At 33.4% G+C, this 26835-nt stretch overlaps 2 protein-coding genes across 2 annotated transcripts; one reads left to right on the forward strand and one right to left on the reverse strand.

Annotated features, from left to right (window-relative positions):
• Nucleotides 1–300: 300 nt before the first annotated feature.
• On the forward strand, nt 301–1670 carry LOC140440267 (WD repeat-containing protein 91). Its single transcript, XM_072530666.1, has 4 exons — nt 301–587; nt 642–782; nt 866–981; nt 1033–1670. Exons 1-4 carry the CDS (start codon nt 344–346, stop codon nt 1342–1344), a joined length of 813 nt encoding a protein of 270 aa, XP_072386767.1. The 5' UTR covers nt 301–343; the 3' UTR covers nt 1345–1670.
• Nucleotides 1671–2840: 1170 nt separating this feature from the next.
• Nucleotides 2841–23817, reverse strand: Hr96 (Nuclear hormone receptor HR96). The gene is made up of 6 exons (XM_072530665.1): nt 23109–23817; nt 16763–16990; nt 16432–16651; nt 14379–14591; nt 6058–6270; nt 2841–5372 (listed from the first exon to the last, which is right to left on the reverse strand). The coding sequence occupies exons 1-6, from the start codon at nt 23618–23620 to the stop codon at nt 5175–5177; spliced, it is 1584 nt and encodes a 527-aa protein (XP_072386766.1). The 5' UTR covers nt 23621–23817; the 3' UTR covers nt 2841–5174.
• Nucleotides 23818–26835: the final 3018 nt, after the last annotated feature.

Consider the following 26835-nt stretch of genomic DNA (forward strand, 5'->3'; position numbering starts at 1 on the left):
GTTACCAACACCGTTTGTTTACTGGTAAGTTCCTTAAGTTGACTTTTTACATTGGTTAAAGCTGGTTTATAAATAGCGAGCAGGCCTTCAGACAGATTCTTCACAGAATCATTATAAGGATTGATTTCTGAATTACTAGACATAGTTACTAAAAAATAATTAAAAGCTACTTGTAGATTAAGTAAATAAACAATGAAATCTAACCTCCTGTTTGTTTGTCAGTGACATTTATAGATGTCAAATAGTAATTGTCACTGTCAATTAATAAATAGGTTAAAATAAATATTGAAATAAGTAGACTATATACCTAGTAGAAATATTAATTATTTAAATATATATAAAAATGTCTCACACTCAATTTATGGACGAAATGATTCGAGAATATTTATTATACAGAGGGTTCGGTTCAACTTTAAAAGCATTTGATGCAGAATTAAAAGCCGATAAAATGAAAAGCTTTAGGGTGGACAAAATAATAGATCAGTTAATATTTTTTATTAACAGCTATGATCTTAATTCACTAAGGGAACTGTGGGGTCATTTAAATAGGCACATGTTTTCCAAATTAGAGAGCAATTTTTTGCCAAGTAGGTATAGCAAATTCACTTTTATTTGCTTTAAATTACAGTTTTAAATTGTAGGTATAAGGAAATTAGAAAACGAAGTTTTGAAAATGTACTTGGTAAACACAGTGTACAATAATAAACCTGAAAAAATGAATGATTTCTTTCTGAAAATGACAGCAGAGCTACAAAATCAGAATGAATGGAAAGATTGGTTTGGTAAGTGCAAAAAGTGGGTGTCATAGACATCCATTATTGGAGTTATACAGTTTTTTAAATGCTTTTTCTTTTTATATTTTTAGTGTTACCATATGTTAAAAACCCAGAAGAAAATCCAACCTTTGCTCTTCATTTTACCAAGCAATGGCAAGATAAAGTGTTAATTTCTCTTCATAATTTTTTAGCAACAATAATTCAAGTAAGATTTTAGGATTTCCACAAAAACATGTATTAATAAAACTGTTTTCAGTACATGCCAACTCCAACACTGATGCATTATGAAGAAGATGTCACTAAAATCAACAAACTCGAAGAAAGAAACGATTCTTTGAAAAAACGATTGGCCCTTCTATTAGATAAAGGCCCACAAGCAAGTGTGACTCCATGCCAGGTGGAACCTCCACCTCATCTACTGGATGACTTTTATGTTATAGCCCAAGAAAATAATTTGGGCGAAAGTCAGGCTCGCAGTTTAAGAAATATTATAAAAAATATGAGTAGTAGTGCTAGTCCGATTTTAGGTAGAAAAGATGTGATAAATAAGAAAAGGGTTGGGAAATAAATACCAAATATGGTTTTTGTGCCACTTTATGTTTAAATCTGTGTATCTTGTTAATGCTATATGAATCTATGTGTATATTGTTCATTGAGAATAGAAAGTAAGAATAAAACTCAACTTATATATCTTTCTCTTTCACTTTATTGCTATATAAAGCAATATTTTCTAGTTTGTTATATGTTGTCCATTTTGTATAGGTTCATGGATACTTAATAATTAACTGAATAGGACACTTATTCGCTATATGCAAGTACTTGTACTTTTATTAGCACTTTTCATTAGTACTATCATTGAAAAAAATGGGATTTTGCAAATGTTGTATTAAAAATTGTAAAAATACAAAAAGAAATAGTCTATTCAAGTCCTATTTGTTTCCAAATAATAAGCAAAAATTATGCAAAGAGAAAAGTGGATTTCTACTCTCAATTACAACAATTACTGTATTAAATAATCAAGTTTTTCATTTTATCTGCAGTTTACTAAAAAGTTCGCTGAAAAGAATTACTATATCATCTATACTTAAGAATTACTATATCATCCTTAAGATACTTAAGAATTACTACTTACATCATCTTTAGAGCGAATTAGAGTTCAAATTACGAGTCAGTTAGGAACAGAGTTAATACATTCATTGATAGCCTCAATAACTACACGTTTTGGGAACCCTGACAATAATATGGGAAAATCTTCTTTTCTGGATCCAAGGGATTCGATAAGGATGACTGTTTAAAAAAGGTTAAAGAAAGACTTCAAGAAGAATTAGTTGGGCTAATTAAAAATAGTCAACAAGACGATACAGTCCCACAGCCTTCCAATGATGCACATCAGTTATCGCTGCGCTGATGAGATCAGAGACGTCAAGTACAGAAAGTGACATCATTTGGCAAGATTTTGACAACTTGGTCAAATTTTCAAACACTGTAGCAAGCTCAACATTATTACCAGTACTAAAAAGTAACTAAAGTTCACATCACTAATCTCTATCTTTAATGTTCAGATTATGAAATCTAAATGTAACAAATATATTTTCCCATTTTACGATTAAAAATCCATTAAAATTTTTTCAAAGTTAAATATTGATATAAATTACAACAATTGTTGTATTAAATAAGTTTAGTTCATTTTATTTGCAGTTTACATATGAGTAATACATATACTAAAAGTGATAATATTTTTGCTGTTCTATGACTCTAGGTGTCGCTTTTCCGAGCTTGCACATAGCAAATAGAACAAGATTAATTTTGTAACACTAGAAATGTATCTTTATAAGGTTTAGTAAATTTCATTTCTTTGCCTAACAAGTTTTTTAATGCCTACTCTTATTTTGTACTCTTGTTATTATCTAATATTGAAGAAGAAACAGGCTTTAAAGCCTACATACAAGAAGGAAGAAGAAGAAGACTAGTCTTGCAGCTTTGGAGATATATCCAAGTAGTATTCTTAACACTATTAGAGCCAGTGTAATCCATCAAGAAAATATACAATAAATAAAACAAACAAACAATTCAACAAAATATATTTTATATAAAATATGTTACATTCATAATTACAAACTTAAAGCTTTCAACACATAAATATATACAAAATCATGATCAACTGGGACATGTATTCTACATTTTGTACACTATATTTAAACTCGTTTTAGGACTAATTGTCTTAGCATAAAACATAACCTTCAATATCATTAGGCCAAGGGGATTTCTGGTGTATGATTGTATGTATTAGTAGACCAGTGCGGATCTGTGAAAAAAACGACATTTGGATGTGAGAGACGGCATTCGGATTTTTGCAGAATCAGTTGTTTGATAATAACTGACTTATCCTCCCTCTCAAATAGGTCGAGAATATTAATAAAAATATTTAAAAATTTAAAAATTACTAAGAACATCGTTTTTTTTTTTCTATTTTCCTCGCTTATAACTTTAAAATGATTCATTTTGGAGCAAAGTAAAGAGAAAAATGGCAATAAATACAAAAAAACAGGGGAAAAAAGCCCTTTATTATTCAATGTGTTTCAAAATAATTCGTTTTAAAGAAATTATTATTGTAAAATGAGGTGAATGTAACAAAACTCCCAAAATAGTTTTACTAATTGCAAAGTCATCAACCTCCAGGTTGATGACTTTGCAATTGTGAAAGTATATGGGAAAACTAAAAATGTGCTTCGAATGTACATTAGCAAAATCTCTCGCCTTGAAGACAATGGTTAGGTATATTGGAATTTTTTACAAGAAATCAATTTCTAACAACACATTTTTACCAACTGAAGAAGATTGCTTTTTCCTGAAGGAAGAAACTCATGCCACTTGAAGCATCTAAGTCTCCTTCCTCTCGTATGAAAACAATCATTAGTTTCCTTGATGATCTCAGTAACTTTACCATCTATTAATTAAATTAACTTGACTAGCAATGATTCATTTTGTCATTTGTAAATTGATATTTGATCATTTATAATTTGATATTTACATTACATAATTTTTTTTGATCAAAACAAGTGTTGTTTCTTTTCACCCCATGACAGTGCTGAATGTTTGTATAAGCCCCACAGGTTCTGCAATTGAAATATACTTGGAGAAGAGTGTCTGTTTCTATTCAACCCACTCAATGGAGTGAACAGAAACAGCATGTTTAAATTTTAAAAAATTTTTTCCTTGTACTTAAAAGGAAAAACAATGGTGTAGGTTTGTAGAGGAGTCAAGGACTGCAAGGCCCATAAACCAAGGTAGCTTTCAATTCCTTACATCTCATAATACTTTGCGATATGTATGTTCAAAGTTGAAAACTGTTTCTATTCACCCCATTTTACGGTACTGAACAGAACTTTTTCTGCAAAAATCCGAATGCCACTTCTCACATCCACCTTAAAACAGATCCGCCCTTGTCTATAGGACAAGTTGAAATATCGATCTGAGATATAGATGGCACTGATACAAAAAATCGGTTGCCTGTAAAGTCGGTTTTACGGGCGAAGATTTTACGTGACAACGTCTTTTTCTCGGTAGAATATTTATTGATATGAATATTATTAAATTGCACAAATTTTAACTATAGAAATATATTTTGTTTACTAAAACATTGTACATGTAAACTTAACTAATTTCTATTTGAGTGATTTTGTTGAGGATAGGACGATGATAGGAGAAATAGCATCGCACCAGCGGACCGATCATGTTTGAGTGGGAGAGAGACGCAAGGCATTCGCCGGTCCGGCGGGCCTCTCTTTCGTTCGGTGACTCATCGTAACAGACGTGAGCGGGCGTTACACTTTTTCATGAGTGACTCCGAGCCACAACCTAATTTAAGACGTTGTCACGTCAAAATGTATTAGTGTCATGTGTAATTCATTTTACACCATTGTGAATTGATTTCCACGTTATTGGATTAATTTAATAAGACTTTTTGGATCATTTTAGGCAGAAAAAAATGTTTGAAAGGGATTTTATAACTAAAAGTAAAAATGTTTAAACTGTAGTTTTACATAATTTGTGTAGGTAATTTTGATCCCTGAAAGGAAAATGGGTTGGACGACATGAATATAGATTAACATGGCACAAATGGACATTTTATTTGAATATTAAGGGTGGCCCAATTAGATATTTTATCTCCTTTGCAACTTCACCGAGAAGTATGTGGACCTCACGAAATTTTACAGTCGAAGTCCTCCAAATGACTAGCATTCTACGTAAACCCTCTTTCTTCTTATCGCTTTAACGTCATCGACATGACAAAACTAATAGACTAATTCGTTTAAAGGAATGATCTCGCCGTTTCAGTTACATGAAACAATATCTCGACTTCTAGCAAGGAAAATGCTACCTAGTATAATATTTTTGCTAACGATGCAAATCAAATATTTCAATCAATAGCGGTTCTACGTCGGTAGGATTGATATTCAAGTAGACGCTGATGAGTTCCTCGTTGACTCTTCTGACGTCCCCAAGTTTTTGCATCAGCTTTAAGAAAACTGATTTTGCTTCGCATCCGGGGTAGATGCTTTCAAGGTACCTTCGCAGAAGGTAGTAATAGGCATTCTGAAACAAAAAAAGGTAAATTTAATGACACAATTTAGGGTTTGTACAGAGTTGGAACTCCAAGAAATTAACATACAAAAGATACTTGTTGCGACGTTGCCAAATATTCAATTCGTCTCCCTATACAGTTTATAGTCCGGGAACTAGACCAGAGATAGACAAGTTTGTGTATTTCAACAAAGTACAAATGTTTTGTCTACTGTCTAAATACAAAATCTAAGAGACTTGACCAAACGGTCGCTCTCTTCCTCGACTTTTATCCATCTTGTTAGGGATAATCTAAAAGTTAATTTTATTTTTTTATTAGCTTTATCAAACAGGGGACCATCACTGATCACTATCACTGATTAAACATCATTCAAATAAAGTTATTACTCAGTACAGTGGTTTTTTTGTTGTGCCTATCACAATAAGTTAAAATTTAAGTCAAAAACAGTAGTTAATAATAATATTTGTCTGAATTGTCAATATAAATGAGTCAGATAAAATTAAATTATTAGAAGAATTTTTCACCAAGTAACAAAAAACAAAATTTGTTTAATTTATTGTTTGTATTTTGAGAACGACTTCCGAAGTGAAGGAAATTTATTTCCTCTCTAGCAACAAAGAAAAGTCCTTTGACATTATTTAATACTTGCTCAATTATATATTATTATCCAGCTAATCCATTATAAACGAGTCTTACCTGTTCTAGTTTTATCACGTCCTGGTGTACAACCTTCGGCCTGTCTGGCGAAAACAAAAGAATCATACATAGTATTAGAATTATATTTTCGTCGCCTTTCCAAAGAGGACTAAACGTTTTAATAAACGTTTCGTGTTCGTTGTAAATGTTGCCTTTATTGATTAGCTTGAGTATTTTTGAATTTACCATGAATTTTTCGCTCGTGTGTGGAATCTAAAAGAGAGAAATGCTTAGTACAATAAATAATTTGTTAAATATTAACACATTAAAAACTCTGTCCAATCATCATTGGGGTGCAGACGAAGACTCCTTACTTCAGATTTATAGATGTCTTATTCGTTCTAAAATATACTACTACAGTTTCATTTATATATCAGCTAGCCCATCAGATTTAAAACTTCTTAATTCTGTATACAACACTGCACTTCGAATCTGTCTTGGAGCCTTCAGGTCGAGACCCGCAGAGAGTTTATACAGAGAAGCTAATGAACTTCCCCTATGGCTACGTCGCCGGCAACTGCTTTTAAAATATTCGTCTCGAATCTCAACTAATACTGAAAATCCAGCCTATAAATGACTAAGTAATGACTTTTTAAATTCTCCTCCTATTAAACTTCAATCTATGCAAAAGTATCTCTCACCACATCTGAATAACATCGATGGCTTGAAAAGCAAGCCGTGTCTTTTAATATGGAGACCGAAAACATACATATATACTACATACTAAACTACATACAGATTTACAGTCGTATTTTAAAAATATCATCAAATGTCTGGGCAAGATCACTGGAACAAAATCCCTTATAAGCTTCGTGATATCCATCCCACCATTAAAAAGTTTGAGATAAACATTTAACGACTTCCCAAGATCCACCTACATGTACACACTATATCTGTTACACACTTCTATCTGTTAAACATATTCTCGTAGACTGTTCCTATTTCAACAACAGAAAAAAGAATCTTTTGAGTCGAAACCTACAAAATATGCTCAGCTCGCCAGATCAATTCCAAAACCTTATTAATTTCCTCTGTGAAACCAGGCTTTACCGGGAAATTTAGAAGAAGAAATGTAGTTTAGAATTTGATAATTAATAATTGTATAAATATTTAATGTATTTAATGGCTTTCTTTATCGATTGTAATGTATAGTCTTGTAATGTAATAAAATTGTTTGGAGAAGACACGAAGAGCGATATTTTCAATGTAATATTGCGGAAAGAATAAGTTATCGGGGGGCTCCGTTATGGTTTGGGCTGGTATCAGTTCAGAAGCCCATACTGATTTAGTTATTGTAGATAGAGGTTCTATGACTGCTGCAAGATACATAACAAGTATTTTAGATCAGCATGTGGTACCTTTTGCTCCTTTCATTGGACCTAATTTTATTTTTATGGGCGACAAAGCGCGTCCTCACCGTGCTAGAATCGTCAACTAATATATAGAGGAGGTGGGAATTGTCAGTATGAACTGGCCAGCTTGCAGTCCCGATCTCAATCCCATAGAACATCTATGGGCTATGATGGGAAGACGTCTTCGAGCACGAGTACCCCGTCCATACAACTTGGCTGAACTTACAGCGGCTCTTCAAGAAATATGGGACCAATTGGATCAATTTGATATCCAGAGGTTAATTACCTCAATTTCTAGACGTGTAGAGGCTGTTATAAGGGCCCGAGGGGGAAACACTAGATATTGATTTATTATCAATGTTTTTCTTAATTTCAGAAAGTTTTGAATATTCTTGTATTTTTGAGTTTTGGCGTATGTCTCTATAAATAAATGATTTTTTTGGATAATCTGTAAAAAATATTTAAATCTAACATATACTTTTACATATATACCTGAATTAAAACTAATATCTTCAAACGTTTTCTTTTTTCAGCAAATAATACCCATGGATCGATTTTTTGCACCTGAGTGTATAATACAAATATACTGATAGCTGCAATACATGCCCGTTTCCCCTGTGCGACAAAGAAAACTGATGCAAAACCGTCTCTGTATCTCATTCTAATTTGCCAGGTTTATTGACCACGTGACCTAAATGACCAATGAGAAGGTCACGTGGCCGATAAATAAAGGTACTTTCAACATGTTGCCTTCGAATGGTATATTTTTTTGAGAGAGCCAGTTGATGATGTCACCTTTTCGCCAGGCAGTTGTTGGTGTTGGCTTCAACCTTCGACTACGGTATGACGCATTGTCCATAACAACGATAGAATTTGCTTCAAGGTTTGGTAGAATCTTTGAAAACCAACCTTCGAGCGTCCATTTCCTCATGGTAATCGTTGGTTTTCTTGGATTTGAATATTAACAAGCAGTTGCATTGTCCAAAAAATCCTAATCGCTGCGTATATGTGTTATTATGAGCCTCCGACCTTTATCCACTGAGATTATCGGATGCTTATATGCAATCGTTAAAACAGTTACAGCAAAAGACTGCAATTTTACTGCTGTAGATGCCGAAACTAACAAAAATGATACGATTCGTGAGTTTTCATTGCTGGAATGACGCCCAAAAACATACGATCAAGATTATTAGAAATTGCATAATATTTAATGTAGAAAAGGGAGCAAATGTTAAAGGGAAGAAAAAAAATGGAATTTTTGTTAAACAAATAATGAAAAAAAAGACCATCTCTAATACTTCTTTGACGTTCTTGGACCGATCATTTTCGCTTATGTATACGATTTATTACGAATTTTTAATATGAGATTATCCCAATTATACAAAGTAAAATATTGTAAATATTTGCAACTTTGTATATATTTTTATTTGTATATATACAACTTTTGCCAATTATTACCTAGCAATTAGCAATTTATCAATGGCGCTGATAACGTATTACAAAGTTCAACTTAGATTTGCTCGTATGATAAATTTGTTGGCGTTTCTAAAACGATTCAATGATAATGAGGACACTTAAAAAAATGTATAATGTTTAGGAATATGCTAATAAACGGCAAATTGTTTTACAAATAAGCATATTTTATCTTATTATTGATAAATCAAGCGTAAAAAAACAGCCTTGCACACGATAATTGACAGAGATATGTGAAAAAAAAGGCTAACTGGATGAAATCGTTCTTATCTCGATTCTTTTTCCGTTTCTATAATTCCGGGTCATTTAATGTTTTACGTGCTTTTTACACCTCTTTTTTATCAAATATTTGGTTAGTTATGAAATACAAATTATGAAATATACTTTTTTTTTATTTGCTATTTCTGTCGCAAAAACTTCTCATTGTTATTAGCGACATGTCGATTTTTAATTAACGAAATTCTGATAGAAGGTTCTTTTAGAAAATTTACAATACTTATTGTCTAAATTACGGTTCCCATCTAATAACGTTTTTGGGTTGTCGCATCTAATGAAGTCAAAACTTCTTTCACGTGATACAAAAATCCGGATATATAAGACCATAATACGACCAGCAGTCGCGTATGGAAGCGAAACATGGACGCTAACAAAAGAGAAATAAATAAATTGCTGGTATGGGAGCGTAAAATTCTTCGAATGATATATGGCCCTTGCAGAGACAGCGTGACAAACGAATGGAGGGGCAGATACAATAACGAGCTAGAGTCTCTATTCGGAAAAGAAAATCTAGTCAGATATATAAAGGCCAATAGACTCAGGTGGGCAGGGCATGTGATACGCAGTAACGACAATCGCCTTATAAACAATGTGTTCTGGGAAAGGCCAGAGGGAAGAAGGTCTGTAGGGCGGCCTAGAAAAAGGTAGAAAGATGCAGTCAAAGAAGATCTAGAGAAAATGGGAGTGCGACAATGGGAATTACTGGCACAGGACCGAAAAACATGGAAGGCAATAGTAAACGCCGCAAAGACTCACGAAGAGATATAGCGCCATTGATGATGATGATGATGTCACAAAGTTCCTCTCGGATAAATTTTGAACAGTTTAGCAACTGTTATATAACTTCTATCATATACCAGCTGAATTTTTCTGTCGAAAAAGTGTGTTATTCTTTTAAGATGTAAACGCAAGCTATAAATTATAGCCTGATTGGCATAATTTCTATTTTAATTCTTTCACGGTTTTATAAATGGTTTGATATCATTTGTTTCAGCTATTCTAGAACAGTATTAATAGTACGAAAATTCCGAGACAGCAAAATCATATTAAATCCAATGATACCTAAAATGCACAAAGTGCACAAACAACTGTGTAAATTATCTATTGACAGCGGTCACGAGTTCACTAAGACGGGTATTTGGAACAGTATTAAAACATAATTGAAAAAGAATATAAGGATATATTGGGAAGTATGGACGATCCTTTCCTTTATCGGGAATAAGGAATTTTAAAAAACTACTTTTACACTTATGAGGTTTCTCTTTTTAGTTTTGCATATAGCTGCTTAGATGGCGCCACCAATAAAATTTTTTTGATACAAATGTAACCTCAATCTTTTGTTGACATAAATCGATAGTTTCACTGCGAAAAATCGCGTAGATACCGTGAATTTTTGAAATTAGTAAGTCGGTCGGAAAATGGATCTTAGCCGAGAACATTTTCGAGCAATAATGTTCTACAGTTTCAGACGATCCCAGGTCAGGTTCAGCCTACAAAACAAGCAAAACATTAATGCGGTTCGTCAGCTAATTAAGGATGACCGCTGTGTAACATACCGGGAGATAGAGGCATCTTTGGGCATTTTAAAGACCTCGATCCAAAAGATCCTACTTGCAGAACTGAGTGTTACGAAGTTGGTTTCCCGTTGGATCCCGCATTTACTCACAGAAGAGCAAAAAGCGGTTCGCGCCAAATGATGTCGAAAAACATTGGAACGGTTCAACAAAGGAAGTTCAAAAAACGTTTATAGTATTGTTAGTGGCGATGAATTTTGTATTTACTCATACGAACCGGAAAATAAACGCCAATCCGCTGTGTGGGTGTTTCACAATGAGGAAAAAGCAACAAAAGTGAACCATTCTCAAAGTGTGTCAAAGAAAATGGTCGCAACTTTTGTGTCAAAATCTGGTGATGTGGCAATAATTGCTTTAGAAGGTCAAAGAACGGTTACTTCTGATTGGTATACAACCGTTTGTTTACCAGAAGTTATCGCGAAACTTCGACAAAATAACACACAACGGCGAATCATCCTACATCAGGACAATGCAAGTGATCACACTGCCCAAAAGACAATAGAGTTTTTGAAGCTTCAAAACATCGAATTGTTAGAGCACCCACCGTATAGCACCGATCTTACTCCCAACGACTTCTTCATGTTCCCAAAAGTCAAGAACTAAATACGTGGGCAGCGATTCCATTCGCCAAAAGAAGCTATCGATGCCTTTAAAATAGCAATTTTGCAGGTGTCAACTGAAGACTGGAATAATTGTTTACCAAATGGTTTGAATGTATGCAAAAGTATATCAATCTTGGTGGGACATATTTTGAAAAGCACTAAAGCACTTTAAGTGTATATATTTTTTGTCTTTATGGGTATATGCAAAACTAAAAAGACAACCCTCATACTACAAAAACACACAACTTCAATAATAAAACCTCACCAAAACGATCCATTCAATACCCTGACCTCGTAATAGATATAAATTAAAGAGTAGGCACTCAACGCTGTATGTAGAAGATTCGGACTGCGCAAACTAAAACACTTATTCACATATCATCATCATATAACGGGGGTCCTACGGCGATTGCCGCTTCCCGCATTTCAGCCTCCATCTTTTCCTATCTCTCCAATCTCCCTCTTCTAAGCCTCTAGATTGCATTGTTTTTGTAATTTCTCTTCTCCAGGAATTTGGTGGTCTTCCCCTTTTCCTTCTTTCTGGCGGAACATACATTAAGGCTTTCTTTGGCCACCGCTCCTCCTCCATTCTCATCACGTGACCATACCATTGTAATTGCCTTCCTTGTATTCTATCTGAAAGAGTATCTCTAATTCCTGTACGGTTTCGTATTTCCTCATTCCTGATTCTTTCCATTCTCGATACTCGACATGACCTTCTAAGATAATCCATTTCCACAACGTCTACTTTATCTCGTTCATTCTTTGTCATCGTCCAACATTCGGCACCATATACTTATACTTATTCACATATACAAAACGTATATCCGGCCCTTGATTAAATAAAAGGATAACACCTATGCTCTGCTCAATCGGGACCTGTCACAACGTTGCTACCGTTGGAAAGGAGTAAACTACAAACGATTCAACTACCCTCCAACCTAATACATCGACTATCGAACATCCCTACCATACTGGAGTGACTCATCCCTCTGTGTAAAAGTTACACCCTACAAGCCGTCAGGAGACATAACTTCAGAGCCCAAAACAGTCAAAACTGCTTGCTTATCTTACGGTAATGTATTCGTCAGATCTCCTAAAAAAAACTCCCATTCCTACCCACAAAACTGCTGATCTTTTTTTACCAATACCCCTTTTTTACCATACACCTACATCGATATATCACTTCCAGCTTTGCACACGGGCAGAGAGGGATCGGTTTTTGTATGTTTTCCCGATCCAGATGTAAGATTAAGGTCATAGCTGCTTTCAACGCGAACGCTAGAGCCAAAATTCATAAATGAATTCATTCAATCTTTAAATCATAATCATTCAATTCCGTCATTAACAACACAACAAAATTTTGAAAAGAACCGTTACCAAGCCCTCCTCTGAACACCCTCCTCCGCAGGAAACCAACAAACCACTACCTAAATACCAGCAGGACAAATAATCAGAAACCAGTGCCGTGACATCCACAAAACACTGTGTTGAGGTCTTTCTATACCATGCTCTCAGATTAGCAAGCCAGGATATTCTTCTTCATCCTGGGGCCCCTTCTCCTTCAATTTTACTTTTTAAAATGCGACATTTATTCTCTTGGTTATTGTCCCACAACTCATTGATTATAGTTCAGAAGTAGTTGTACTGTGAGACACGTTCAATTCTCATTTGGTTCACATACAGATTTGTTCCAATTATGTTTTCCTTGCTGATGATCATTAGCTTGGTTTTGCTGGTGTTTATATCCAGTCCATATGTTCTACTTGTTTCCGTTATTTTGTTCATTAATTTTTGCAGCCCTTCTACGGTATTAGAAAACACTATTGTATCATCTGCATAGCGCATGTTATTGAACTTGACTCCATTTATTAAGATGTCTTCATCAATATCTTTTAGAGCCTCTTCAAAAATGTGCTCCGAGTACAGATTGAATATCAGTGGTGAAATTATACATCCCTCTCTTACTCCCTTAAGATTTTGACCTGATCTGTATATTCTCCATCTATTCGGAGCACCGCTGATTGATTCCAAAACAGGTTAGCTATTATTTTTAAGTCTCTTCCGTCAATCCCTGTCCTCTTCAGCACTCCCATCATTTGTTCATGCCTGACTCTATCGAAAGCCTTCTTGTAGTCAATCAGGCATGCAAAAACATTACAGCTGACATCTCTACATTTCTGAAACAATACCTGCACACTAAATAAAGCTTCCCTCCTAGCAACGGCGATCACAATTTTAAACTGACTGGGCGCAATTTGTTCCTCGCAGTTCTGGTAAATTCTTTTGTGGATGACTTTTAAAAACAGCTTCAGCAGATGGCTCATTAGGTTTATGGTCCTATAGCCTTCACAAAGTTTTGCTCCTGGTTTTTTCCACAATGGTACGAACTCCGATTTGAGCCACTCTACCTGCCTTGTATATTTCATTAAATATTTTAGTTATTATTATTTGTTCTGCATCTAATAGATTCAGAACCTTTCCATTGACATTGAAGTTATCATATCGACTCTGATACTCCTCTATTTCTTCACATTGTTCTGTTTTTTTGTTTCTCTTTGGCTTCTCTTATCTTTCTTCTGGTATGTACTTTCTTATATTATTGGAGATTTTTTTTGTTTTTTATTTCCTCTGATCCATAAGTTCAAGTATTTCACCGGTCATCCACGATTTACGTTTCTTTGTATCTTTCTTCAGGTGTTGTTCTTTTATTTCTCTCACTGTTTCTATTATGAGGCCACAAAATCACCTAAACAGGACTTCCAGAATATCCAAACAAGAAAACTAGACCTCTACAATCCAAACGACAATGACTCGAAGTAGAAAATGGTCATTGATTTACAACTGGCACTATATACCACGGAAGATCAATCGATAATCTCACCCTTTATAGAATGATGACCAAATATAAGTAATATTAAAACGTTAATCTAAACCATAATAAAAGGTATGCCGCAGCTTATAAAATGTCTCACTGTTTCTTTAAATTTGCTAATACATTGAAAAGGCTTCAAAGCAAAATACAACATTTTGAATGCACCTACCTCCCAACTTTGTATTTTAGTATCATAGTATATTGCACTTTTGACCATCATCACTTCCGTACACCCTCCTTTCAACAACGCGACTTGGTCTTCTTGACACATATTTCGGAAAGCTCCGATTTTCTTCGCCATCTTTATTAACCTTCTAACATATATTGTCGTCAGATTGATAACATCGAGTAAGGCAGTTGTGTCCATCTTGTGTCGAGAATTCTAAAATAAAACCAATTGGTAGTTGTTTCGCATTAATATTAAAGAGAAAATATTATCTTTGTCAGCAAAGATAATCAGACTAACAAAAATGACTATGAATGGATCCTGAGCTAAAACAACAACAGAAATAGGAGTGTGACACGGTGATTCCCTATCAACTATACTATTCAACATAGCAGTAGAAGGAACAGTTAATGCCAGCGGAATTAAAGTAACTATAGCCCACTCCTCAACATAAATGAAAAATAGTTCTTATGGGAAAAGAGGTCTAGAAATTAATGGAGAAAAAACAAAATATTTAATCTGCCCTAGGAGAGAAGATAACAAGACGAGAGAAATCAAGATAGACAACTACACTCTTGAAAGAGTTCAACAATTTAAATAGTTGGGATTAATTGTGAATGGCAAAAATAAGAGAAGTGAAGAAGTAATGAAACGAATATTAGCAGGCAACAAAACATACTGGAGATACCATTATAGCTAATGGAGGACAAGAACTTATCCAGAAATACAAAACTAAAAATATACAGTTGCAATCAGACCAGTAGTTAGATATGCAGCTGAGACAATGTGCCTCAGAGATAAAGATGAAGAAAGATTAAGAATATTCGAAAGAAAAATCCTCAGAAGAATCATGGGCCCGATAAGAATGGAAAACGGAGAAATGATACGAAGAATGAATAAGAAAAATAATGAAGAGAGAAGATATAGTTATGATTATTAAATCGCAGAGATTGAAAACCTAGAGAGAGAGAGATTGAAGGACCAGGTCATGAGAAATATCAAAATCCTAAAAGCGAGAAACTGGGGGGGCTTATGCACAGATCGAAATAAGTGGAAGAGAATTGTAACAAAAGCCAAGTCATACAACAAACTTTGACAATATATAAGAAGAATGCGGAGTAATTCAGGCCATAAGCGAATCAAAGAGCTATAAGTAAGAGCTACAAACGTTTCATCAGGAATGAAAGGCCTTGATGATGATGATTATCTTGTAAAGTTCTGCAGAGATTAAGAACTAACGTTTTCGGTCTTATCAGACCATCTTCAGTGAACTTTGAAGTATGTGCTAAAGAACCTCATCACCAAGCAATTAATGTTGTTGGATTACATATTAAATGCATAAAATTATAAAATTGAAACGACATATTGTCGCCGCATGTGGGTTGGTTTGAATACACCAGCCAACTAAATTCTGATGCTGTTAAAATTAAATGTTTTTTAATACTTTAACATTTCTACTTAGGCAGCCTGCGGCTGCCTAAACGAAACAACATGGAGAAATAAAAATATCGGGAAAGAAACGAAAGGCAGAATTTACAAAACAGTCATCAGACCAATAATGATATACGCGGCAGAAACAAGACCTGACACAGAGAGAACAAAAAGGATGTTAGAAACAGCAGAGATGAAAACACTTAGAAAAATTGATGGTAAGACACTATGGGACAGAGCTAGATGTACAGATATACGACATAGATGCAAGGTGGAGAACATCAAAAACTGGGTAAGAAATAGAAGAGTAGAATGGAACGATCATATAAGCCGAATGACAACAAATAGAGTAGTAAAGACGGCAAGAGACGGTTCCCCAATAGGAAGACGATCAGTAGGAAGACCACGCAAACGATGGAATGACAACTTACTGGAGGCACATTGAAAAACAGACAGAGTCATGTCTATATAAAAAGAAGAAGAAGAAGAAGAAGGAGAACATTTCTACTTCTCGAAAAGGAACATTAACATCCATTGGATAAATAATATAAAATTGAAATTTTGTACGTGTCCATATTTACATCAATATAAAATAAATATTAAACGATAAAAAATAGATACCTACTTCAAATTTGTTGCCACCGGCCAAATTTTCGAATTCTTCATCAATCGGCATCAAGAAGGCTTTATTGGCGACTATGAGTTCGTTGAGTTTCGCCCTTTCTGCGTCGTTTAACTCTCGGGAATTCGAAGGACTCTGCGGTATCGAGGAAAAAGCTTGGAATTCTAGTTTTATCGCTTCGCACAGAACTGATTCTATTGGATTATTATCCTCCGATCGAACACTAAAACACAAACGAATACATGAGGATCTCAGTTACTCTTAAAATAGGTCTGGGAGATTGGTGGACGATAGGGGAAAAGTACTATATCTGATGTGACAAACAGAATCTTACCTATGGACGTCGTGTATGACTTGAGATACATCAACACTGGTATCACAACTGTCAGGGCTATTATGATTACTTATATCACTCGTAAAATTAGTACGTTGTATTGAGCTGGAGATATTGCTGTTGGAGCAACTTATATCGGTTAATTTTGACTGAGAGACAGGTTCTTCCTTTTTAGGTTCCAGTATGTTATTATTTGTATTCGTGTAGTCGTCAGAAGAAGAATTATACCTAGAATTAAAAATGATTGTTAGTTTGTTTGTTCTCAATTAACAGATTCTCTTATCCAATAAAAAAAGTTTATAAGAAGTACAGTCGACTCTCGTTAATTCAAAACTCGAGGGACTCTTAAAATATTACGAATTATTGAGTGTTTGAAATATCAAATGGTTCGAAATTTGTGAGAGAAAATTAATAAAACTTCGAATTATTAAGTGTTGATCAATTATTATTTATTAACTGCTATTCCATAACGATGACAAAAGTTTAGAGGTACATTCGTGTACATACATGTATGTATTCATAATGTAAATTAATCAATCTTTCGAAAGAACTGTATTATACTGGTTTGCTTCAAAGCAGATTGCTGCTGCTCAGACTGCTCAATATATTTTTTTAAAAGAAAAAGTGCCTGAAATGCTTTTTCATCACTTTCGTTTTGTAGACAGAAGGTTTGTAAGGTATCGAATGAGGATCTTGCTTCCTTAACTGACACCTTTGCCAAAGGTTCTGATGTATCGTACTCATCTTCATTGATACTTTTTTCATTCGTATCTGTCGCAGATAAAATTTCGCCATCAGTTAGTGAACCTGAGACAGCAACATCTTCATCCACTTGAACAAAGTCAGAAAAACACCGCTGATGTCAACTAATGGATCTATTGTTGTTTTTCATCATTCATAAGTATTGGAAGATTTTCCTGATCTTCTTTTAAGAAACAGGATTTTTTGAAGCAGTTGAGAATTGTTAGGGGTGTTACACTTTTCCATGCCTTGTCAATCAGTAAAATAGCTGTCAGAACCGTGATATTTGCAGTTAGCTGCTTGTCGAGAGATTTTAAAACGAGCTTAACAATTTCTTTGCGATAAAACGTTTTAAAATTATGGATGGTCCCTTAGTCCTTCTTCTTTATGTGCCGTCTTCTACCGAAGGTTGGCGACCATCAAACGATAGGTTTCTCTGTTTTGTGCCGCATGTATTATGTTCGCAGCTTCTGGTATTTGAAACCATTCTCTCAAGTTTCTCAGCCAGGATTTCTTCTTTCTGCCCAAACCTCTTCTACCTTCAATCTTGCTTTCCACGATAAGCTGTAGCAGACTGTAGTTATCATTAGGAACACATGGCCCAGGTATGACGCTTTCCTCCTTTTAACAGTTGTTAACAATTCCACCTCTTTACCCATTCGTCTTAATACCTCTGTGTTGGTCACTCTCTCTGTCCAAGGTATTCTCAGTATGCGGAATTCCCTTGATCCAATGTTTGCAATATAGAAGTTGTATTTGGCGGAAAGAAGTAGAGTTCCACGTTGGACAATGTATGAGGACTGTTGTGGACAGTGCAATTATCTAAAAATAGTAAAATATTCCGCTTTTGAGGTTTCATGTCCCCATTAACCGTTAAAAACCAATTCTTAAAAAGTTCTGCCGTCATCCAAGCTTTTTTGTTAGCACGATAATCCGTAGGAAACGATTTCACACCTTTGAAACATCGCAGTTTCATTGCTTTTCCTATTACTAAGGGTTTAAGTTTTTCCGATCCGTCCATATTTACTGTAAGTAAAACTGTCAACCTCTCTTCACTATGTTTTCCCCCATGACATTTTTCATCTTTAAAAGTAAACGTCTTGTCCGGTAAACATTTAAAAAATAGGCCACTTTCATCAGTATTAAAAATATAGTTGGTGCGTGTTGATTTAGTTTGAGTCTTCTTACAAACTCTCTCTGATGACGGGTAGACCCACAAACACGTGTTAGGGAGTGGTAAGAGACTCAAATTAAATCGAAACGCTACCGTCCTCGTATATTAAAAATATCTCCCACAAATATTTCCCCACAAACTTTTTTAAACACAACTCCATTTCTCTTTTTGAATTTTGTAAGCCACCCTCCACTTGCCGCAAAGTTTTTGATGTTTAGAATAGTCGCGAACTCTTTTGTTTTTTCTTTTAACAAGTTTCCGCTAATAGACACTTTTTGTCCTCTACACTGTCTTAGCCAAATGATCAGACTTTCTTCCAGATGAGGAAATTCACATTTAGTAGTTCTTTTCCGTAATCCAGCTGTTTGAGCAGCATTAATTTTCTCCTTGTTATTATGGTTGAGAGAGTACTCAGAGGAATCTTAATTCTTTTGCATCACTTTTTTTCTCACCCTCCTCTACTTTTTATATTAACTTTTTCTTTTCAGCAATCGTCAAACATTTATACTTTTTAGGGCTCATGACTAACAAAATTTTAATCTGTATACCAATGAAAGAGTAACAGTAACTAATAACTAAACAAACCAATTTATGAGAAGTGTGTAGTCAAATTATTCATAACACAAAGGCGCGGTGATACAAGTTTGAACTGTACTTACTACAATCTTTCCGCCTCCTTCTCTCTGCAACTTTGCAATGGTCGAGTGTTGGACGCCGATGAGTTCGAATTAACGCGTCGTTTTGTTATTATAGCAATGATTTTTTTCGTTCGAATTACCAAGTGCATAAACATGTATTGACTTAGTTCGAAATATAAAGAGATTTTGTAGGGAACTCATGATAACTTTGAATTATAGAGAGGTTCAAATTATCGCAGGGTTGAATTAACGCGAGTCGACTGTAGTTACTATTCCCATTATAGGTAATGCCCAGGTAATCAAATAAAACAACAATATATTCATTAAAACTAAAGTCATCCATTATTGCTTAATTTTGTTACTTAATACAAATGTTGTAACAACAATATCCAACAATATTTTCATACAGAAAATCATAACTAAGAATCGAAATATTTTATGTGCTCCTTCAAGTCTACCAATTGATTGCGCGTGAAAAAAAAACACTGTTCTATTGCAGTACAGAATTATTTCAGTTATGACATTATTCTGACATTTTGACTGGAAATGCTTTATCACCCTACCCTCCCCCCGTAGGATTGGGAAACTTTTTTGTAAATTGAAATTATCAGTAAAAGCCAGCATGTTCAGATGATTTTTAGAGGTGCAGTGGCATTTTCGTTTCTGACAGATTTGAAGCATTTACTTCCTTACTGTACATATAGTCCTCTTTAAGGTGCTTATTCATCATTTACTAAAAGCCAACTTCTCACAAAAATACAACCAAAATTTTAATTGATTAAATTTTATTAGTCAAATTTCTATTAAGTATTGTTTTGTTTATTTTGTAATCTGTTTTGAAATCGCAGGTGTAGAATGATAAAACATTTTCACACAACAACTTTTTTCCCACTCTACAGATAAAACACGCCATTCTTGAACTTCAGGTGTCTTAATTACTTCTAAGAACATTACGTCAATATCAGAATAATTTTTAGATAAACTTTTAATCTGCTGAACAGCCAAATACTTTAATATTAAATTCCTAGCAAGACTGCCAGATCTAATAGCAAAAATATTATTTGTATTAGTCAGGAATGACTGTACCTTTTACAGTTCAAATCATAATAAAAATATAGTGTGTCATAGTAAAAATAGAGCTGATGGTGCCATAAATATGTTAATTAGAGATTATAGATAATTTCAGATTAGAAAAAGTTGTTGAAAGAAATCAACAAAGTGATGGAAAGTAGGAATATACTTTAAATAAGGAATTAAAATGATAATTTTAGTAAAATAAAAAATCTACTGTTGATTTTCTCGATCTAAACACTACATCTGTCTGCTTTTTTTTATGAATGAATATAAATTTATCTTCATTCTACTCTTTCGACAGTGATTCTAATTATAATAAGGAAGCAAGAGAGGTCTGAATGAAAGAACACAGCCAGACAGGCAAAGTCCCTCCAGGGTTATGATGCCAAAAGAAGAAGAATCTCGATTAGTGGTAGCGTTTTTACCGGTTCTTCTGTTTTCTAGTATCTTCTTGTCACGATATTGGCTTATATTCAACAGGTTGTTAACATATTATTGCCAGGTTTTCAAAATGTCTGTTGTGTCCATACTATGTTCTTGATCTTCTTATAAAACTCCCTACTATTGTTTATAGTTACATTTTTTTCAATATTGTTCTGAAGATAGTTTCTTGTGGCATTTTAAAGTAATTACTATTTAAATGGGAATAAGCCATAATTAAAGGTTAAAGTATGTTTATTGACGTTTCAATTTCCACTTCGGAAATCGTTCTCGAAATACAATTTAATTTACTAATGTTTGTATTTTGAGAATGATTTCCGAAGTGGAAGGAAATTGAAACGTCAATAAGCGTACTTTAACCTTTAATTGTGGCTTATTCCCATTTAAATAGTAACTATTTTTTTCAATGCTATGATTTTACATCAGGCTTCTCCCTTTTTCCTTGTCCTGTCTCTGCTCCCTATATGTTAAATTGTCTGTTTCCATCATTTGTGCATTGTAATCTAATTACTCTGTTCTGATGTTGGTATCTTGTGTATAGCTTACACTATGTGACAAGATTAAATATTCGATCTAATACTATTGCAGTGTAAAACACTGACTATTCTGATGATTCTCTATAATTATCACGAATGGTGTGTGTTGTTCTGCCTATATTTAAGATTACTCAAGATGCTTCCAGTCATAACATGGGCATCTATATAAAGGAATTTTTTAGGAAAAGACTTAGATAGTAGTGTGTCTTAAAAGATTAAACAAACTTACAGAAAAATTGACGAAATTTCTAGAATATAAGAAGAAGTTTCTAAAAATACAGACGAAATTCTTAGAAGATTAAAAAATGATTGAATAAACTTCTAAAGTAAGTAATGAAAAACCTGAAGAAATTTCTGGACAAGCTCATGAGAAACATTTGATAAAATATACATTTGATAAATGTATATTTCTAGCATGAAAAAGTAAAACAACTAATGAAGTCCCAACATTTTATGATCAATTCTTAAGTGACAAGAGAATTGTTATCAGTGTTTATTGTTAGTTACCTTAGTATGCTACCAATCAAATATTCATAATGCTGGAACCTTATATTAGTAATTAATATCGAGCTATAAAAAAAATTGTAATTAGAAATGGCTGTACAATAAAAAAAATTGTTAGAAGATTTATTCACTTCCACACAAGAAAACACATTTAAGCTATTTATTTACTTTTGTAATCCAAGCAGAAGAGTTATTTGTCAGAAATATAATAAAACAACTCAATCAAACCTCATTTGTTTTGTGTGTGCTCTCTTTTTAAATATGTTCATAAGTTTGATTCACAAGGAAACCCTGAAAAATCAGCTAATATCAGAAATTACTTTATGATATAAAATTAACAGTGGTGCAATTGGTGTTTGTGGTGGAGTATGACTCACATTGAGAATTAATTTACTTAAATAAATTCTAAAATTTGTTGTATTTATTTTTTCATCTATTTGCAAGGATAGTGTAAAGAAATTTACTACACAATGAATAAGGTAGTAGAAATAATTAACATAGAATTTTTAGATGATACTATGCTACAATATAATAAAGCATGTATTGGATCATTAAGAACTGCACAATAGCTTAGGAAAACAAATTGATTAAAAGCAATTACAAATAGATAAAACACAGACACAAACATTCTGTACTACAGAGGAAACATATCTATTAGTGAAATTAATTGGTAAATCTGTATAACAAAATTGAAAATATAATTTTTCTGCAAAAAACAAAATTAAGGTATATTAAAAGCATTTTAAAAAATGCTTTTAATATACTGTTCAAATGTAGAAATGGTTCAGTTTAAAGCATTCAAAACAGTATTGAACCTACATACCTCCAATATTATCAATAAGATTATAAAGCAAAAATATATACTTAGATACAGTATCATATCTAAATGTGTTTGCAAAAAAACTTATATGAAAAACTCAGTGCAGCAGTAAGATCAATATTACACCCACCTACTATATTATAAATATTATAATACACCAAAAAATATATAGATAGGCTAAAATCTCCTCAAAATGTTTGGAAAAAAGCTTCAGAATTAGAGCTGTGAAGTTGGAAAGAACAAATCGACCAAATTGTAACATAAACAAATGCTCACATACATAAAGCAAAGGTTGATTTAAATGTATATCTTCGAACTGTTCTAAATGTGAGAAATATTAATATCTCCTTCAACATTATTTGTATTATAGATAGGTGTAATGAAAAATAGAGTGCTAAATAAATAAAAAGTTATTTACCTATCAATTGGTGACGCACTGTCTTCTAAAGAATCTATTGATAAATTAGTATAATCACTTGTAACCTGTGCTGGTGATGTTACATCTGCACTTGTATAATTTGAATCAGAATCTGTATTTGATTGGTTTTCAAAACTTTGTGAATCTGGTTCTACATACTCCCTTTTTAACCTTTTAAAATTTTGTTTCTGTTTCCCCATATTCTCTCTTTTGGCACGGTTTTCTTCAATTTTCTGTCTTTTTGCTACCTTATCTTGTTCTGACATTATCAAATCCTTGCACATACCTATAGATAAACACTTATCCAGTCTACATTTTTGACAAAATCTTCTAGTTAAAGTTGTAATATCACATTGATTGTTGAATGGGCATTTTAATGGTTTTTGAAGGAGAGCATTGCGTCTAAAAAATGCTTTACAACTCTCACATGTTATCGCGTTAAAATTGTACCCTAACGCCTTGTCACCACAAACACCACACACTTTTAAGTCAACTACTTTTGCACCTTTCATGGCGAGTATTGCTAACAATAACACTAGAACTAATCAAATACGATATGACACTTTTCAAAAAGTCGTCATTGTATAGTGATAACGCACCATCTATTCGAAATGAGATCTTTGTATGTGTCCAATTAGATTATGAAGTGTTTTGACCTTGTCCTCTTATTCAGATTATCAGTTTAAAAACATATCTTCATACATAAATAATGTAACTGTCATTATCAGCTGTGCATAAGAAATTGACAGGTTGATTCATTGTTTCTTCTTTTTATCATCTGAAATCGACTCTTCCTGTTTGGTGATTACGGTCATGTTAAATATAAATTTATTAATTTGTTACACAACGTGATAAAGTACTTAAGTATTTATATTTATATAATTAAAATGACACTATACTGAAATATTTAACAGCTCAATAAATATTGATTCACGTTTAAGTTATCCTTGCCTCAAATTGTGTTGAATGGGATTACGTATCATAAAATTTTACTACTTACAAGTAGATATTAAACAAAAAATATACATAAAAATAAACAATAGGTACAAACAGAGACAATATTCAGAAGTATACAACAAGGCACTGATAAACAGAAATAGTTGATTATGGTAACTGATTAAATCGGTACGAGGGTAGGGTAAGAAGTATCATCAATTGAAGATTGCACAAGACTTCATCATCTCTAACTGGTCCACGGTCCACACATTGTTTTGAGATATTTGGTTTATCCTGGCTTTGATCTTTTATGTCACACAATTGTTTTTGATCATTACTGTAGCAATCAGATATTTAAAACTTGTTACTCTGTCGTACCTATCTGTGTCAATTTATCGAAATTTCTTAATCTTATGCTCCTAAATTCATTCACAAGTATTACTATTTACATAATCGTATGCTTTTTGGAGTCTATGTAGAGATGAACACATCTAAATTATGCTGGTAACACTTTTCTAGTATTTTTGCAAAAAATTGCATATGGTTAGAAGCTTTTCCTTCCGTTCTTTACCTGCTTGTACAAGTTTTTCTTAGTTCTTCTAAATCTTTCATGTTTTTATTCACATCTTGTTTGCTGTTCTACGGCATCATCTATATTCATCAGTTGTTATTCTAGTGGGTCTGAACCGGATCTATTGCCATTCTTGATTTTTTCCGTTAACTATTTGTACCTACACATTTTCATCATACCAATCATACATATAATAATACTGTTCTAGATTATCAACAATTACAGATATACAAGGCTAAGGCTATGATCTACGTCATGGGAGACTTTAATGCCAAGGTTGGAAATGAAAGTTATGAAGAGCTCATAGGGCAATTTGGGTTAGGCGAAAAAATAAAATCCACAAGGAAACTAAGTTCCTGTAGCTGGCTGTATACCATGTATCACAAAAAATTTAAGTAAAAATCCTTTATAAAAGGTATATAAATTAAAAACCCAAACGGGCTATGTCATGAAGACAAAACGTTTTCGGAAACCATGTTCCATAATAAGTGTCTAGGTGTACATGTTTTGAACTAGTAAATATCAGGGTAAAAACCCCTTAAAATTTATCTGTTACAATTTCGTTTACATTATTTGATATTATTTGGTATCTTTACCAACTTTTTATTATTATAAATAATTACAAATAATGTAAACAAAAATTGTAACAAATAAATTTTAACGGGTTTTTACCCTGATATTTAGTGTCTCAAAACATGTAGGGGAGAGGTGGGTACAGTGACACAGAAAAATTTGAATTTCTGTCATCGCTAGACCATTAATAGGATTTTACTTGCAAATATCAATTTGGACGTGTTATTGTGTTGCAAATACATCATGAATGACTACATTGCTATAAATTAAGAAAACAAATAGATTTAAAAAAAAGTCTGAAACTTTGCATTGTGTCAGTGTTCCCTGGTATGAAGGGTACACTGACACAAAGACATTTTTCAACTGTAATATGTAAGTATTATTATTTAGGACTAATTAAACAATAAAAACGTATCTTTATTATTGATCTATAGAAAAATATTATAAATGCTTGTTGTTTTCTATGAAATCAAGTCCGTTTTAACATTAGGAAAAAAGTGTCGACCCCTGCTAATTTTTGGATGGTCCAAAATTTTTATAATCTGGTTGTTGAATATAACACCAATGTCTGTGACACATGGAAACACAAAGCATGTGACATTTTTTGAATTTTTACGTAAAAAACTGACTTCCATCGTACCAATGGTGTTTATCACCACAACTTTCCCAATATAATATTTTTCGATTTCTTTATTGGAATGGGCTTCATATTTGAGTCTCACTAATAAGAAATCATTGATCTTAATGTCGCAAATTTTGGCTGGATCTAATGTCAAATCACATAGGTCTTCATCATCACTATCTGAAAATATTTCACTTCCCTCTGACGTGTCAGAATTATGGAGACTATAAGTTTTACCATCTTCGTCTTCCGACTCAATAACATCATCATTGTTTTTAATGTCTTCTGAGATTATGCTTCTTTTAACTGTTTTCGCTTTTTTGGCTCTATTACTTTCAATTTCGTTTTTCTCTGGAGTGTCAGTAGCAATCATAGTCTTGCCTTTTTTTCTTCTAGTTTTAACCGAAATTGTCAGATTTTTTTTTGGATATTCACGAATAGCTGATGGACTTACAAATGTCAATTTTCTTCCACTTGTGGATGAAGGTGACAATTTCTGTAATGGAGTTACGTCCTGGTTCTTGATAGAGTTATCTGTGGTACCTCCTGTCGAGGTAGATGGTTTTGGATCAATATTTGGTGAATTAACTAATGGTCGTTCTGTAACTTGGCTTGCGAAATAATCATCATCATTAAATACGTGACGGTCAAAGGGAAATATTCCAGTTTTTTTAAAAGCTGCCGATATATTTACAGGTGTCATAGATCTGGGGTAAGCGAGTCCCACAAATGATGCTACATGGTAGATTGTCACAGGTGTGCCAGGATTAGCTTTTTCCCACGAACTTAAAGCATCGTTGTAAAATATATGAAACGGTTTTAGCAGACCCACATCTAATGGTTGCAACTGATGGGTGCAATGAGGAGGCACAGTCAAAACAGTGACCCCATTATCTTTGCACAGAATGATAGCTTCAAGAGATATATGGCTCTCATGGTTGTCCATGATTAATAGTGAAGGGTTAGCTTTTGAACTACAAGTATGTTTAATGAAATGTTTTAAAACTTCAATAAAACATTCTGTG

Source organism: Diabrotica undecimpunctata, chromosome 4 (genome assembly GCF_040954645.1).
Source record: "Diabrotica undecimpunctata isolate CICGRU chromosome 4, icDiaUnde3, whole genome shotgun sequence".
Lineage (NCBI taxonomy): Eukaryota > Metazoa > Arthropoda > Insecta > Coleoptera > Chrysomelidae > Diabrotica > Diabrotica undecimpunctata.